Source organism: Puma concolor, chromosome B4 (assembly GCF_028749965.1).
Source record: "Puma concolor isolate L17-30 chromosome B4, mPumCon1.1.hap2, whole genome shotgun sequence".
NCBI classification, from domain to species: Eukaryota; Metazoa; Chordata; class Mammalia; order Carnivora; family Felidae; genus Puma; species Puma concolor.
The window spans coordinates 98,664,182-98,682,977 of NC_141673.1; the positions used below are offsets into that span (position 1 = coordinate 98,664,182).

The window sequence follows — 18,796 nt, forward strand, 5'->3', positions numbered from 1 at the left end:
TATTTTTACTTTGATATGTCCATTAGCATCCAGACTCAGCTCTCTTTCTCTGTCTTGTTTGATTTACTTTCTTGTTTTTGTTGACTTTAGAATTTGTCTTTTGGACCTGTCTCTGATCAGTTCAAAAATATTTACAGGAAAGTCAAGACTACAAAAGTTCCATCTGGTCCTGACCACATACCTTATACTTTCATTTCTGGGCAACTGCCCAGTAAATACCTCTGACCACATCCAGGTTCAGTGTCACATCTTGAGGTAAGCATCCTGCCGAGAGGACAGTTTCTCACCACAAAGTTGCACTGTGGCTCAACACCTCCTCCGCTTAGGATACACAGGAAGAGCTTAATACACGCTCGGCCATGTACATCAAGACCAGTGGACTGGGGCTTGGAGGATGGTTATTCTCATTTAACAAAAGTAATTTCCCAGTAGTTTGTTGAAGTGGTGATGGGTGCTCTTAAATGACTTGAACCCAGGCTGTTTGCAAAGCACTGGTACTTTCTTTCTCCAATAGTTTTAAGAGGCCAGATAAATAATGTCCATATGAAGCCCATACGTATATTTTTGTAGTCAGATGAGCATTTCTGTATACATTTTTGTGAGTTTAATTTCATTTATTAAAAAGTATGTTTTCTGAAGATTATGTCACATCCTTTTGAATTTTACATGTCACCACATGATCACTGCTGTTCAGCAAATCTTCAATAAATGTTCCAAGGTGACAGATGAGGAGTATGTGCTTAGCATCCATTTACTTTGGAAAGGAGCGAGCTATTAACAGAGACTCCCCTTTACTTAAGGAACTTAACTGCATAACAGGGCAGCCTTTGTTGTTGTTATTCCCAACATCTTTTACCTTCTTGCTAAGGAGCTTTCTTCCTTTTGTATCCTCAGGCCCTCCCCTTCTCCTTAACTTCATATGAGCTTCATGTTGCCTGATTGCCTTTGGAATTTCATATCTGTGTGGATTTCCCATACCGACGCCTATTAAATTTGATTTTCTCCTGTTAGTCTGTCTCATGTCAATTTGATTCTAAGTTCAACTAGAAGGACCATAGCAGAGGAAGATCTTCCTCCCTGACAATAAATCTATCATCAGAAAAAAATAAATAAATAAATTTAAGGCCTTATCTGTTTAATTTCCTATGGTGGTCGTAAATGTGCTGAAAAATCTCCACAATAACATTGAAAAGAAGGGATGTTAGAGACTGCTTTGTTTTATGATTTTCCAAAAGACTATTAATATCTCAAAGTTAAGAACGATATTGATATAAATCCTCTCATATGTCTGCTAATGATTGTTTTTATCATGAAAAGGTGTTGAATTACAGCAAATGTGCTTTCCACCTTGATGTAATCATATTCTATTTCTTTAATCTATTGTTTATAGCAAATTACATTTAATGATTTTTCTTTCAAAGGAAAACTATTACACTCCTGAAATAAACTCAGTTTGATCAACTATATGACTATTATACACTGTTTGTTTTGGTTTAGTGCTGTTTTAGGATTTTGCAGCAATTTTCATAAATGAGATTGACTTTTCTTTTTCCTTTCTTATCATATTCTCACCTAATTTAGGCACCAAGATAATTCCACTTGTAGTGAAAGAAATAACAACTATTCCTTTTTTCCACACCATCTAGAAGAGTTTGTGTAAGTTATAATGCCTTTTTCTTGAAAGTTTATGATTTCTCTCCTGTAAAACTATTTGGCATTTGTGTTGACCATATGGGAAGATTTCAAATAACCTACTGATTTCATTATTTTTTCTAGCTTTATCAAATTTTGTGGAATCAGTGCTTGTGTATGTTAATTGTATGTGATACATATTGTACATAGCTTGTTACAACGTCCAATTGTTTTATTAGCTAAAGACTATTGCCTAATCATGATCTCTGATTGAATGGACTTAGATGCACTGATTGAAGTTTGTTTTCATGAGCTCATGTTCAGTGAAGAGTTAATGGGAGTGACTGCTTTTTCAGATATTTCTCTCCAGTGTCTTTTTGTTTATTTAAAGCGTCCCATGTGTATTATACTAATGAAATAATAACTACTATTATAACATTATAAAGAAGCCCCAGTACTTGCTTTTAAATAAACCCTTTATTTTATAATAGTCTTAAATTTATAGAAAAATTGCAAATATAGTAGAGTTTCCATATACCCCATCTCCAGTTTCCTGTATTAACAGCTGACATTATGACCCATTTGTCACAATGAATGAACTGATATCGACATTTTTTAAATAAAGAACATACTTTTTTCAGGTTTCCTTAGTTTTTACCTAATATCTTCTTTTCTGTTTCATTAGCCCAGCCAGGATACCATATTACATTTAGTCATTACGTCTCTTTAAGCTCCTTTTGGCTGTGACAGTTCCTTTTATCATTTCTTAATGTAACAAAAATTATGAGTAGCTAAAAACCAGAATACTAAGACATTAGTTGATTGTGTTGCTATTCTGGCATACGATTTGGTGCTATTGTTCTGAATAATAGACAGTAATATAATGAGTGATGTTGAAGGAAAATAGAGAAAAGGACTTATTTAATAGGAACAGAGATGGATCTGAGACACCACGTATATCATAAATGAAGTCATATTGGCTACAAATTGATAATTGTTTGAGCTAGGCATATGATGGTTCATCATAGAATTTTTATTTTGTAAACACTTTATATTTTTATAATTAAAAGGTTATGTATGTACACATATATGTCTATTCACATGTATGCATTTATGTGTGTGCATATACTTATACATATATATGAAAGATATCTTTCTATAGTTCCAATTTACATGAAATATATCGCATACTTGGTTCCATTCAAATTTATAACAGCATGTACACAGGATGATTAAGAAGTTAATTTAATTTTCTTATTTGTTTTCACACAGTACTTACAGCCATATTTTAGAACAATTTTACACTTTTAATTCAGAAAGAGATTATGTAATCCCATCATAACTCTCTTAACTCTGGGAAACTTCTTGTCACTGGATTAATCATTTTAAGTCATAAAATCGTGTTCACACCTCACATTTATTTCATCTGTTAGCAGAATTTTCTGTGCTGTGATAAGGCGGAAATACTGTGGTTGTTTTGTGTTTTTTCACAATGTGAGATTAAAATAACATCTATCATATCTCCCTCAGGGATCAAAGGTGACATCTCTAGTTTTCATTCTAAATTGGTAACCCAGGACATGTCTCAATTTTTCAGTTGTCTAGGAGGCTTTTATCCACAAGAATCAAGATCTTCCTTCTTGGATCAGGTGTGTTTCTGTGTGTGTTTTTGTTTCTGACAACTATTAGTCCAGAAATGAGAAATTCTTGAGATTTCAAACTCAAGAAAGTTTCCAAAACGATTTACACAATAAGGGAATTATAACTGCTTTTTAGCTGTTTGAATAGAATTGTGGAGGGTAAAGAATGCTTCTTACTTCTGAGGTATATACTCTTTTTTCCTGTATTCAATGACGAGTAGATAGGAGAAACTTACTGAAGAGTAAGTTATGGTGTTGCTATAAAGAAACATGGAGTGTTTGATGGAGTGGTATCATCAAACAAAACTCCAAGAATGAATCTACTTTTGGGATTAAAGAATGGAATTTCAACTTGAATTCTCACACCTGAGTTTTCTGGGCTGGTGCCGGGCGCGTAACCTTCTGTGATACACAGCTTTATTTGCAAATGAAAAACATGTTGTTACTTCCAACTACTGTGATCAAATATGAAATGGCTTTTTTTTTAACCTAAGCATGATATATAGTTATTAAATAGCCATTTTTTTCCTAAGAGTTCTTCTAGACATTGTAAGATGTTACTATATAAATATGAGATTATTTTTGCTAATGATGGTGATGACAACTTATAGGTGATGATGATGGTGGTGGTGATGATATGGACAGAAGTTGAATTCATGTTGAATTAACAACATAAAATAACTATAGATAGAAAATTATGTGTGTTGGGGCACCTGGGTGGCTCAGTCGGTTAAGTGTCTGACTTCAGCCCAGGTCATGATCTCACAGTTCGTGAGTTCAAGCCCCGTGTCAGGCTCTGTGCTGACAGCTTGGAGCCTGGAGCCTGCTTCGGATTCTGTGTCTCCCTCTCTCTCTCTGCACCTCCTCAGCTCATGCTCGCACTCTGTCTCTGTCAAAAATAAATAAACTTTAAAAAAAATTAAAAAAAAAAAAAGAAAATTATGTGTGTTGTCATTCGATATCAGTGATAAAAAATATTTCTGATTACGTATCTTAATGTAGGTGAATTAAAACGCCTGTTATTTTTTTGAAATAATTATTTATTATTTTGTAACCAAGAGAAGTTTAAAAAATTAATTTTACTTGGTTTATTTACCTGGCTTTGTATGAACTCTTATTTTCATTTTTTTCCCTTTATATATATGAACGGTAAAAATACTGTTATGTTCTCATTTTCCTAATGAAGATATGTCATCTCACCCTAAGGAAAGAAAACAAGAAAAAATGCCCAATTTTATTTTATTCAGGATTCCTTTGTAAAACGAAGTTTTTTTGATCACCACTGGCGTAAAGAAACAGTCATAATTATACAATGAATCTGGTCCGAGATCGGTGGGCTTGTCACAGCATGGGTATGTACTTACCACTTAAATGTGCAGTTTGGTTTGTGTATAATTTTTTTTAAGTTTATTTATTTATTATGAGAGAGAGTGAGAGAGTATACCAGGGACAGAGAGAGAGAGGAGAGAGAGGATCCCAAGCAGACTCTGTACTGTCAGCGCAGAGCCTGACATGGGCCTCAAACCCACAAACCATGAGATCATGACATGAGCTGAAGTCAAGAGCCAGAGATTTAACCGACTTAATCACCCAGGCACCCTGACTTGTATATAGTTTTTTAATAATTTTTTAATGTTTATTTTTGAAAGAAATAGAGAGAGCACGAACAATGGAGGTGTAGAGAGAGAAGGAGACACAGAATCTGAAGCAGGCTCCAGGCTCTGGGCTATCAGCACAGAGCTGGACGTGCGGCTCAAACTCATGAACCGCAAGACCACACCCTGAGCTGGAGTGGGTCGCTTGACTGACTGAGCCACCCAGGTGCCCCTCTGTAATTGCTAAGATGCCTAGAATTTGATACAAGCACACAAGGCATAAGAAAGCAAATTACTCCAGGGGTGCCTGGGTGGCTCATTCAGTTAAGCGGCTGACTCTTGGTTTTGGTTCAGGTCATGATTTCACAGTTCTTGAATTCGACCCCACATCAGTCTCTATGTTGACTGTGCAGAACCTGGTTGGGATTCTGTCTCTGCTTCTCTCTCTCTACCTCTCCCCTCCTCATGTTCTGTCTCTCAAAATAAATAAATGAACACTAAAAAGAAGAAAGCAAATTACTCTGATTCACTTATGTCCATTTCATATTATGTTCATGTTATATTTTAAATAAAGTTTCAAAAACTTGAAAGATTTTTTCCTCCTTTTTCTTTTTTTATTAACTACCTAAAGTAAAATCTTTCACAATCTGAGGCAGCCTGAAATAGTGACAGCATAATGATTTAGAGCTGGAAGAATGTTCCACAGACTTTCACCAGTCTCTAGCTTTGAGATCTGAGGGCAATCCACAGCCTCTACGCACTTAAGTTTCCTTTTTCTATCGAGTAGAGATATAAAACACGCTACATTGACCTTAGTAGATTTCTATTTCTAGCATTATATTAAATAAGCAATATGATTTTGGCCACCTGTAACATTCAATTTCTTCATCCACAAAATAATACCTACCCTCTTCACATGTTTGATAATTAAATTACATATGGTATGTACAAAAAATGCTTCAGTATAATTTTAAGTATAAAAGATAATTAGTATTAACATTCCATTTGTAAAAGGTAATGATTGCTATCTCAGGAAGAGAGCAAAATGATTTTTTACTTGTTTTGTTCAGGGACAAGATTCTTTTATGTGTCTTTATCTTAAAATGTTATGCCTTATTATATTATTCATTGTATATCCCTCACTTTAAACAAAAACTAGGCATTTAGTAAGTGTTTACTACATGATGAACATTATTGATACTAAATGCATATTATTTAATTTCACTTTTTAAAATACCCATAACTAATTGTACTGATGTCCTTTGTTCTTTCCTTTTCTCTTTTTTCTTATCATCTCTTCTTCCTTCCTTCCTTCCTTCCTTCCTTCCTTCCTTCCTTCCTCTTTCTTTCTTCCTTTCTTTCTTTCTTTCTTTCTTTCTTTCTTTCTTTCTTTCAAGTTGTTAACTTAGCAAATGTGGCTCCATGAGTTAAACACATATCTACCTCTTTAGGTCCCTGTCTTTCTTATTATACACTGTCTTTATTTTATTTTAATTTTTTTAATTTATGTATTTATTTTGAGAGAGAGAGAGAGTGCACGTGTAAGTGAGTGGGGAAGGGTGAGAAGAAAGCGAGAGACAATCCCAAGCTGGCTCTGTGCCCCTAACGAAATGTGAGATCATTATCTGAGCCAAAACCAAGAGTCGGACACTTAACTGACTCCCAGGCACTCCTACACTGTCATTGTTATAATGTTTCATTTCATTGCACGTTAAGAATTGACTTATTTTAATAGAACGGAAGATCTTGCTAGAGAGATTTTGCCATAGAATAAATCTAATTCTAGTCATCTTAAAAGCACAAAAATCATAATCGTGAAGTAGTATAAAACAAAAGTAACTTGATGTTATTGAAAAGGGACATGAATAGAATGGCAAGTGAAGTTGTGAAAATGTGTGACCCAAGTGGCAGAAAGGCTATGACTCCTATTGGCCTGAATTGTTTTCGTCTAGCCATGGACGCAGTCCGTAATTCCAACTCTGAGCTGGTATATCATGGTATTTCCACACGACCAAAGAGAAGGCATGTATTAAACACAAGCAAATATAGAGAAAACCGTAAGTTCCACGTCGCATCTATTTGTCTGCTCTCGGTATGTTGAGGGGAATTGCGGAATCCGTATGATTAGATCAGTGGCAAACATTCAGTTTAGTTTACCTTCAGGAGGAAAGCAGAAATGAAATTCACTCTACTATACTATTGGAATATATAATACAGTTACGCAGAAACTGTTCAGTTTGGGATTTTTTTCATGCTCTGCAAATGATGAGATTATCATTAACATAATAATGACAATTGAGACTGTAGTTTCTTGAGTTTCTTTTCAAGTTTTCATCTAAATTCCAGTTAATTAACATAGAGTGCAATATTAGTTTCCGGTTTGGAATTTAGGGATTCATCGCTTCCATGCAATATTCAGTGCTCATCCCAAGTGTGTTCCTTAATCCCCATTACCTATTTAGCACGTCCTCACCCGTCTCCCCTCTGGTAACTATCAGTTTATTCTCTGTAGTTAAGAGTCTGATTCTTGGTGTGTTTCTTTTTTCCCCTCTATGTTCATTTATTTTGTTTCTTAAATTCCACATATGAGTGAAATCATATGGGGGACTTCTCCCAGAGAGGAACTCAAAAAGATGTGCAATTATGTAAAAATGTATTCATCTTGTGATATCTAATAGCAAAACTAAGAAACAATTTAAATACACATGGGGAAAAAAATTAAAAACTGTCAGGAGATTTTTGTCCATATACCAATGAAAGACAATGCAAGAAGCTATGTATAAAAATTTGACAACTTTACAAGACATGACGTGGAATAATCTCCAAGATATTTCCTTAAGTGAAAAAAACTCACGGGATATTTTGCGCAGTTTCTTAAAGGTGTGTTTTTAAAAAGGGATTGAAAGGAACTGTCTGTATTTGTTATTGTATCTACATGAAAAAGTTTAAAAATTATAACCATGATTTATACTAAGGAGGAAACTGGGGGACTTTTGTGGAGAAGCAGGAGGGAATATGTATGCATTTCTATAGTCTCTCTTTTTTTAATCATTTGCAAAGTACCTATGTTACTTGTTCTGGGAAAAATAATTAGGGTAAAAGTACTGATACCACCCCTCCTATTAAAAAAAATCATCTAATGTTTATATTAAACATGAGCATACCAAAAATGTTTAATCCTTATTTTCTCATCTTTCTCACTCTTTTTTTGTTTGTTTGTTTGCTTGTTTGTTTTCTTTTGTTTCTTACAGCATCTCCATTTTTCCTAGTCCATTCCATTGCTATAGCTCTGGGGATCCACTTCATTATTATGGTAATGATATGCGGTGCCATAATCATACATTGTAAGTGACAGTAGAGAAGTAGATAGAGCATTCTTTTTTTTTTAATATGAAAATTTATTGTCAAATTGGTTTCCATACAACACCCAGTGCTTATCCCAACAGGTGCCCTCCTCAGTGCCCATCACCCACTTTCCCCTCCCTCCTACCCCGCCATCAACCCTCAATTTATTCTCAGTTTTTAAGAGTCTCTTATGGTTTGCCTCTCTCTCTCTCTCTCTCTCTCTCTCTCTCTCTCTTTTTTCCTTCCCCTCCCCCATGGTCTTCTGTTAAGTTTCTCAGGATCCACATAAGAGTGAAAACATATGGTATCTGTCTTTCTCTGTATGACTTATTTCACTTAGCGTAACACTCTCCAGTTCCATCCACGTTGCTACAAAAGGCCAGATTTCATTCTTTCTCATTGCCAAGTAGTATTCCATTGTATATATAAACCACAACTTCTTTATCCATTCATCAGTTGATGGACACTTAGGCTCTTTCCATAATTTGGCTATTGTTGAAAGTGCTGCTATAAACATTGGGGTACAAGTGCCCCTATGCATCAGTACTCCTGTCTCCCTTGGGTAAACTCCTAGCAGTGCTATTGCTGGGTCATAGGGTAGATCTACTTTTAATTTTTTGAGGAACCTCCACACTGTTTTCCAGAGTGGCTGCACCAGTTTGCATTCCCACCAACAGTGCAAGAGGGTTCCCGTTTCTCCACATCCTCACCAGCATCTATAGTCTCCTGATTTGTTCATTTTAGCCACTCTGACCAGCGTGAGGTGGTATCTCAGTGTGGTTTTGATTTGTATTTCCCTAATGAGGACTGAGGTTGAGCATCTTTTCATGTGCCCATTGGCCTACATAGAGCCTTCTTGACCTGATGGTTGCAATGCATTACTTTGATTAGCATTCAGATGCACAGCAACAAAAACTAATAATACTGGACGTGTCCTTATATTTTTGCTATCCGTCTAGAAATTTGTCAACTACTTCTGCTAGAACTGTAAGTTACTAACAACACAAACCCTTTTACTAATTATGGTTTTTTGTTATTGAAATATGTCTTACATACAAGGTTTTAGGTGTACAAGGTAGTAATTCGATTCTTGTATACATTATTCAATGCCCACTGCGGAGAGCATAATCTCCATCTGTCACTATACAAGGTCATTACAATATTATTGACTATCCTCCCTGTGTTCTACTTGTCATCTTTATAACATACTTATTTTACAACTGGAAGTTTGTACCTCTTAATCCTCTCAATGATTATTTTAATAGCATTATTCCACCAAGAAGCTCCACTTCCTTTACAAGGTAAGTGAAAGTCTTCTAATATTTTGAAGCACAAATTACATGTATCTCTGTATAACTGGGTATAGGCATGTGTCCCACAGTGTTAACAAGAGCGTGTATAAGAAAATGATGAATTCTTGTCCGTAATCCGTAGCGTTCCAACATTTTTATTTTATTTGTTCATCTTTTAACAATGAAGGAGTGCTCGTAAAAAGCAGAAAATACTTAGTCTTTGGCATCTGTGTATATATACAAATGTGTGGGGCCATGTCATTGGAGATGATCAGATTGGCTCGTCTGAAATGTTAGAGTTGGAATAAAAGGTATTTAATTTGTCTAGGCAGAATCTGCTATAATGCTCAGACCTGTACAGAATTAATAACATATTCTCCCTTTCTAGAAAGTTATTGTGGCCCATGTCCTAAAAACTGGATATGTTATAGAAATACCTGCTACCAATTTTTTAATGAAAGCAAAAGCTGGTACCAAAGCCAAGCCTCTTGTGTGTCTCAAAATTCCAGTCTCTTGAAGATATACAGCAGAGAACACCAGGTTGAGTATTTATTTTAACTTCCCTTCCTCTATTTACTCCTAATCACTGGACTATTACCTGAAACATAAGAGGGGCACTAACCCAGATATGTCTACCCTCAGTCTTTCTGCATTAAAAATAAGAAAGCATTTTGTAGGTATTAGGTATGGTGTTGTTTAAGTCAGAATTAGGCTAGAGGACAGAATCCATTTCCCCGAGTGTGAGGAAAAAAATGATTACATGATTATGGCCTTGAATTGACTAAAAGTCTTAGCACTGGTTCTATTTGTGGTTTCAACCAGGATTTCCTAAAATTGGTGAAGTCTTATCATTGGATGGGACTAATACAAACGCCACCAAATGGATCATGGCAATGGGAAGATGGCAGCATTCTCTTACCCGACCAGTAAGTTTATACCAATCGGTGTCTCTTCGGGGGTTTGTCCCTAAACTAGCCCTGTGGTCTTTCAACGATCACGTTACCTCACACAATCCCAGGATGCTCCCATATTCTAATAGTTTCAGCAGAAAGCTCTGAGGGCCTAAATTTAGGAAGAGCAGCCAATACCACAACAATGAGTAACATTAATTGCAATGTGCCAAGTGCAGTGCAAGGTAAGTCTAATACTACACCCGTTTACAGATAAGGAGACTAAAGCAGAGAGGTTAAGTATCACATATATTCATTCTTTCAGGTTTTACCTGACTTGTTGAGATACAATTACATTCAAGAAACTGCATATATTTGAAATGTGCAATTTGATAAATTCTGAGAAATGTATACATCCACAAAACCGTTAATAACATCAAGAGAATCAACATTTATCACCTGCCAAACTTTCCTTTGCACCCTTGTAATCTTTCCTTCCTACTCCTTTCTTTTTTTTAATGTTTATTTATTTATTGTGTGTAAGAGAGAGAGAGCACACACGTAAACAGAGCAGAGGCAGAGAAAGAAGGAGGGAGAGAATCCGAAGCAGGCTCTGTGCTGTCAGTCGAGAGCTCAGACTGGCACTCCATCTCACGAACCATGAGATCATGACCTGAGCCCAAATCAAGAGTCGAACGCTTAACTGACTGAGCCACCCAGACGCGCCTCCTTTCTCCCCCTTTCTACCTACCTCTTTCCGTCCCCAGGCAACTAGTCTGCTTTCTGTCACTATAGATTAGTCTGCAATTTATAGAACTTAGTATCAATGGAGGCACTGCTGTTATGTCTGGCTTTTTCACTCGGCATAATTATTTTGAGATCCAGCCACCTCAAAGCATGTATTAAGAACTAATTTCTTTTTATTCTTGAGAGGTATCTTATTTATGGGTGTAGTTCAATTTGTCTATCCTTTCCCCTGCTGATGGATATTTGGGTAACTTCCAGTTGTTGACCATGAACAACAAAGCCACTTGCTATGAATATTTGTGTACAAGTCTTTGTATGACCACAGGCTTTCTTTTCTCTTACATAAATATCTAGGAGTGGAATGGTTGGATAATAGGTATGCCTTTGACCTTTTAAGAAACTGCCAAACTACTACCCAAAATGACTGTGCCATTTTACCCTCCCACTAGCAGGGTGTGAGAGTTCCATTTGCTCTGCATTATGGGCGACACTTGTTACGGTCCGTTATTTAAACTTGTTTTATCCCCTTGATTAACTGACCCCTTTGCTATAACATAGTGACCTCCTTTGTCTTGTGTGACTGATTTTGACTTAAAGTCTATTTTGTCTGCCATAACTATAGCCACACCTGCTCTGTTTTGGTTATCATTTGCATGGAATATGACTCTCCATCTGTTCACTTTTGGCCTATGTGTGTCCTCAAAGCTAAAGTACGTCTCTTGCAGGCAGCATATTGTTGTATCTTGTTTTTAATCCATTTAGTCAGCCCGTAATACATCATTTTCCCTCCTTCTGACTGCTTTAATGATTTTTCTTTATAACAGGGTTTGAGGAATTTGTCCGTAATATGCCTTGGATTAGTTTTTTCATATTTCTTGTGCTCGCGTTTTGTTGAGGCTCTCGGATCTGTGGGTTTATAATTTTCAAGCACAATTAGAAAATTTAACTACCATTATTCCTTCAAGTGTTTCCCCTTCTTCATTTCTCTTTTCTCTTCCCCAGACACAGGACAATTACAGATCCATTAAGCAAGTTAGAATTGTGATGAACTGGTGTTCTTTTCACTTGTTTTCTTTGTGTTTCATTGTGGATATTCTCTATTGTCCCGAATTCAATTTTTTTAATCTTTTTTCCTGCAATATCTAATTTTCACTACCCTTTCAAGTGTATAGTTCATCTCAGACACTGACCTTTTCATTTCGGAAGTTTGATTTGGCTGCTATTTCATGAATCTTCCATGTATTTCTTTTAACTTTTTTGAGTATATGGAATTCAGTCATCAAAACTGTCATGATATCTGGGGCGCCTGGGTGGCTCAGTCGGTTGAGGGTCCGACGTCAGTTCAGGTCATGATCTCACTGTTTGTAGTTCAAGCCTCGCATTGGGCTCTCTGCTGTCAGCTCAGAGCCTGGAACTTGATTCAGATTCTGTGCCTCCCTCTTTCTCTGCCCCTCCCCTGCTCGTGCTCCGTCTCTCTCCATCTTTCAAAAGTGAATAAGCATTAAAAAAAAACAAAAACCAAAAAACCAAAAACCTATCACAATATCCTTGTCTGTTCATTCTAACATCTGTGTTCGTTCTGGGTCAATTTTAATCGATGGATTTTTCTCCTCCTTATGGTCACATTATTTTGTGTCTTCGCTTACAGTTACTTTTCTATTTAATTTCATACACTGTGAATTTCACCCTTGTTTAGTGCTACATATTTTTTGTCTCTAAAATTATTCATGAGCTCTTTTTTTTTCCCCCAGGACACAAATAAGCTACTTGGAAACAGCTTGATCTGGTTTGGCCTTGCTTTTAAGCATTACTAGAATGCTCAGTCTACAATGAATTATGCCCCACTACCAAGCAAAGACACTTTTAAGTAATCTACCCAAAGCCTTTTGAAATTTGAAGTTTTGCAATATGGGTGGTGAAGACAGGCACGATTTTAGACCCTGTGCAAGCACTAGGAAAGTTTTCTTACACACATGCATTAATCAATACTCTTAAATACGCAAGTGAGATCTTCTGCATATCCTCAGATCTCTTTATTTGTTCACCTCTCTCATCTCAAGTCCTATGTCCTGAGAACTCCAGCCGTCTGGCTCTTTGTGGACTCTCCAGTGTCCTATGTATTCCATTTCTATAGCCTGCTCTTTTAACCACTTGATTATACAGCTCAACTGGGCATAGCAGGACCACGTGACAACATCCTAGCGCTCACAGAGTTTATGAATACAGGCTTACTCTTTTGGATGAATGCTAGGGTAGCTCTCTTAAAAGGTCACTTCTATCACTTAGGATACCTGGCTTAGTAATTTCACCATGTTAGCACAAATCTCAGAAATAAAACCGAAGTGGTTTATCAGGTCTGCTGCCCTTAAGTCTCGTGATATCACAGAGGAAACAGAAGTTCTTTGGACTCTAAAAGTTTTTAATTCGTTACTTCAAGTATACTTTACTTATTTGAACCTCTAATTCTGGAGTAAGTAACAAAAACATCACAACAACATCCTTGCTAATGTCAGGTTAATTCGGTTCTTTCTGGAAGACAGTTTTAAGCACTTTATATGTATCTTCTCATTGAAGACTCTTAAAAAGCATCTAACAGAGGTCATTTTTAACCTAATTTTGTGGGTAAGGAACAGAATCTTAGAATGTATAATAATTCACTTAAGCTATAAAACGAGTAATTGTGGTAGAGAGTCAAATAAATCCCTTTCTTACACTACAGCCAGAATTATCATTAAATGACTTTAAAGAATCTCTTCTCACTGATTTTGGAGTTTACTTTGCTTCTTTAACGCTTAGTTGGCAGTGATCAATGAATGACCTCTTACTGTCATCTTTTTCTTTCAAATGTCCCCTTATATTCATTGTCAGGGACTATTCATTATATATTTAGAATTTGGATGTCCCAGTTTATCTTAGAATTGATCTGGGGTGATCTCATTTCTGTATGGCTGGATTTTATTTTTGGCAAAAAAAAAAAAAAGTTTATTCTCTGGAACTACTAATAAAATTTTGTATCACCTTACCTCAATATTTATCACTCTGCAAGTGCAAAAGTTTGTTTTGGAAGCCAAAGCAAAACAGCTAGCATATTAAGTTTCATTTTGTGCATGTGATAAGTATTTGTTGAGCATTACTCAATTTCCAGAAACCATACAGAGATAACTACAAGGATGAATAGTACAGAACTCCATCAAGACTTTCACACTTCAGTCAGAGATATGGTTTTAAACAAGTAAAATCCAGAGTTATGCTGTGGTGGACATGCGATGTGAATGGTATGGGAAAACAGACACAGAAGCTGAAAGGAATAGAAAAACAAAGTCCAATTTAAAAGTGAAACTCTAATGTGCAAAGATTGAGACCAACTAAGAGCAGTTACTAAAAATTTCTTAATTGTTTTTTCTCTTATAGTAGGTAGTGGTTTCTATATAGGCTGAGTTTCTTCTCTGGTCCTTTTTTTATTTTTTCAAAAATTTTTAATGTTTGTTTTTGAAAGAGAGAGACAGAATGTGAGCCTGGGGAGGGGTAGAGAGACAGGGAGTCATAGAATCTGAAGCAGGCTCCAGGCTCTGAGCTGTCAGCACAGAGCCCGATGCGGGCCTCGAACCTATGAACCTTGAGATCATGACCCGAGCCAAAGTCAGTCACTTAACTGGCTGAGACGCCCAGGCTCCCCATCTCCTCTTGTCCTTTTAAATACGTACTATCAGACCACAGTCTTTCTTTTTTTTTATTGTTCTGATTCACATCAATTCATCATCACTCTTTGCTCAGCCTTCTATTTCTCACCTGTTCCTAGCAGAAAACAATCACCAGATTCCAAGGCAAAATAGACACACAGATAGAACTATCTCTAGATGGAATGCCTACAAACACACACATGCACATATATATGTTTAAGTTTATGTTATAAACACATATATATATTTATATATACCTAAATATATACACATATGTATATATAATACATATGTATATTATATATGATATAATATTATATATGTATGTATATATACACACATAAAATATATAAGAATTTTACAATTTATTTTTATTTCCTTACCAGGTAAAGTTGCACATATCTAAAGAAGATTGTTTATTTTTGCATAAAACATGACATCTGCTGACCTCATTGAATTCTAACTTCATTTCTCATTTATTTGTTTAAAAAAACATTTAAAAAATTTCATTTCAGGGTTCCTGGGTGGCTCATTCAGTTAAGTGCTAGACTCTTGATCTCAGCTCAAGTCACGATCTCATGTTTTTGCACGATCCAGTCTTGCATTAGGCTTTGTGCTGACAGCTCGGAGCCTGCTTGGGATTCTCTGTCTTCCCCGCTCTCTGCCCCTCCCCACTGTCTCTCTTTCAAAATAAAAATAAAACTTTTTAAAATAAATATAAACACAAAACTTTTTCAAAAACCTTTCATTTCGCTCAGGTACATATACCAAGAGAGCCTAGACTTCCTAAAATGACAAATTTCCAAAGTAGACAAAATAGTGACCTATACTAGAATGAAACTTCTACTTTTATAACCGAGTTGGCTATATTCTGCATATCTTTTAACTAAGAGATACCAAGCATGGTCCTAAAACATCCTGAAATGATATTACTTTAATACTTATTTTTAAATAAATTGTATTGCATTTTTTTATATTTATGTATTCATAAAGTAAGTGATGAATATAATTTGTCTTTCTCTCTAATCTAGACTAACCATGGTTGACATGCAGAATGGAACCTGTGCAGTTTATGGATCAAATTTTAAAGCTTATACAGAAAACTGTTTAACTCCAAACACATACATCTGCATGCAGAGGATTGTGTAAAAGCTGATGATGTATAAAATATAAAAGATTCAAACACACAGAAGCCTTTTGCCAAATGTGCTGTGGAAAAAAGTTCCAGCAGAAAATTCCACCAATAATTATTGTATTATTTTTCCATCTATGACCTGACACAAAAATAATCTTGCAGGGGAATAAAGGCCAATAAGTTAAAAAACTTATCTTCTATAAGAATGTTTTGTTTAATTTTTGCAAAATTTTGGGTAACGAACAGATTCATTTTTACATTTAATAAACTGTTGATGAAACCCAGGGTTGAACTAAATTTCAAACTATGAGTTTATTAAATGTACACAAAAATTTACACTAAGAAGGCTTTTAGCAATTTTGAAAATCAAATAAATCTAAACTGGGTGAAGGGTATATGAGGGTTCGTGAAATTTACTATATTGAAACATTTTCAAAATAAGGGTTGAAAGGTCAACAGATACACCCTCAAAATTTCAAAATGCCACTACCATTTTAATACAGCACATTTTGGTAGAAATTGAATTACTCCCCCTAGTACAGCGCTGACTGCTGCAAAATACAGAATATGAAGAATTGAGTTTGAAGCGGACTTTCTAGGCTTCGAGGCAAAAATGGCGTTTGAGTGTGAAACCCGTGGAGCGACCAAGATGTTTCTCGGCAAACCAGTAGGATGACAGAACTCTTGGCAAATGGAATAATAACATGCAAGTGAGCAGCATTTGGAAGAGTCTGTTACTCTAAAGGAAGCCACTTTGTATTGATAGGTCTGGTTCTGCGTTTTATTTGTTCATTCATTCGTCTGTTTTAGATTCCACATATGAGTGAAATCCAATAGTATTTGTCTTTCTCAGCCTAACTTATTTCACTTACCAGAGTATTCTCCAGGTCCTTCCATGTTGTCAACAAATGGCACAATCTCATCCTTTTTTAGGGCTGTGTGATATTCCATCATATATGTCCATATATATCTACCATGTCTTCTTATCCATCTGTCTATTGGTGGACATTTAGGCTGCTTCCATACCTGAAGCGAATGTAACATCGTGTACCTACTATACACAAACCGAAAAAAGTTACCAAAAAAAAAATCCATTTTGATAAGAGCAGAATGATGAAGAAGACAAGGAGCTTAAGAAGGGGAGGAGAGAGAAGCAGAGACTAAATCCAGAGGTGTGGACCTTTGTGCACCCATTATAATTTTGGTTTTCATTCCAAGTGCACTTGCCATTTGTGTGTTTTGTGACAGGCATGAAGCCATGGATTGAACAGCGTTTTCGCGGAAAATTACGATAAAATGTCATGAAAAAAATCATTTTCTTAATTTTTTTTAATTTAATTAAATTTTTTAATTTAGTTTTTAAATGCTTGTGTAAAGTAATACGCACAAATCATAATTAACAAAGCTTAGCATTTAGTCAAGTTTGTTTTAAGATTTTATTATTAAATATTTAAATCACAGAGAGTGAAATGTTCTCACCACAACAATAAAATGGTAATTATGTGACCTGCTGGATTTGTTAACTAACCTTATTGTGCTAATCATTTGTATTGTAGATTTGCTTTATGTATCAATTGTATTTTTCAAATCCATAATATTTTATATAGTTATAAAGAGGCAGAAATGTGAAATCAAGCTTATTCAATGTAGTATTAAACTATCTCTGTTTTTAATAGCAATTTTATCCTTGCCAATGTTAAGCTAGCCTATGAAATGTATTTAGAAATGCTTTTTCTATTTTCCAAAACGGCTTATATAAAATTGAAAAATATAACCATGAAATTTTCAAAGAAATCTTCCTGAAGTCCTCTGCTTCTCTTTATGGAAAGAGTTTAAAAAAATATTTTCGGGGCGCCTGGGTGGCTCAGATGGTTAAGCAGCCGACTACCAATTTCGGCTCAGGTCCTGATCTCATGGTTCACTTCATGAGCTGGAGCCCCGCATCCCTGCTGTGAGGGTAGAACCTGCTTTGGATCCTCTGTCTCCCTCTCTCTTTCTCTCAAATAAATAAACGTTAAAAATTTTAAAAAGAATAATATTTTCATGGTTTTAAAAATATTCAAGCTTGGAATAAGCTGCCTTACCCTAAACATTTCTCTTAACAAAACGTCAACACTTTCAAATTTGTTTGCACTAAAATTATCAATTTTCTTTTAGCTTCCTAAACTATTTCATTTCTGTATCTCTATATGTGTCCCCTTATAATGCCTAAAAATATTTATCTGTGCCTTCTAACGTTTTCTCTTTTACAAATTTTGCCAAGTGTTTGTTTGTTTTGTCAGCCTTTCAAAAGAACCAACCTGTTGCTTTGTGAATTCTCCGTACTGTTTACTTATCATAACCATCATAATCTAACTCATTCTTGTATTTATTACCTCCTTCCTTTTACTTGATTTGAATTGTAAGGACAAGTGATTTACTTTATTGTACTTAATCTGCTCCTATCATTTTAAATCTTTTTTTTTAACGTTTATTTATTTTTGAGACGGAGAGAGACAGAGCATGAACAGGGGAGGGGCAGAGAGAGAGGGAGACACAGAATCTGAAATGAGGTCTAGGCTCTGAGCTGTCAGCACAGAGCCCGACGCGGGGCTCGAACTCAGGGACCGTGAGATCATAACCTTAGCCGAAGTCGGATGCTTAACCGACTGAGCCACCCAGGCGCCCCTGCTCCTATCATTTTAAATTGGTCTCTTGATTTACTGACTTCCCAGACCTTTTGGTACACAATAATTTCACTATCATGTATTTCTAAATAGCTGATATTTTTAGCTAAAATATCTTAGCAATGAATAGTTTATCTTTAATTTCTGTATATATGGAGATTTTAAAATGTATGC

The 18,796-nt window shown here is 35.7% G+C and overlaps 1 protein-coding gene across 2 annotated transcripts; it reads left to right on the top strand.

The window, feature by feature from the left end:
* The first annotated feature begins 3,155 nt into the window (after positions 1 to 3,155).
* On the top strand, positions 3,156 to 17,750 carry KLRK1 (killer cell lectin like receptor K1). Of its 2 annotated transcripts, XM_025930672.2 has the most exons (8): positions 3,156 to 3,281; positions 4,520 to 4,624; positions 6,820 to 6,924; positions 8,119 to 8,211; positions 9,478 to 9,513; positions 9,893 to 10,044; positions 10,327 to 10,430; positions 15,853 to 17,750. In XM_025930672.2, the coding sequence occupies exons 2-8, from the start codon at positions 4,585 to 4,587 to the stop codon at positions 15,968 to 15,970; spliced, it is 648 nt and encodes a 215-aa protein (XP_025786457.1). In that variant the 5' UTR covers positions 3,156 to 3,281; positions 4,520 to 4,584; the 3' UTR covers positions 15,971 to 17,750. The 2 variants fall into 2 exon arrangements, with proteins under 2 accessions (XP_025786457.1, XP_086570220.1); XM_086714094.1 differs by lacking the exon at positions 8,119 to 8,211.
* The last annotated feature ends 1,046 nt before the right edge of the window (positions 17,751 to 18,796 follow it).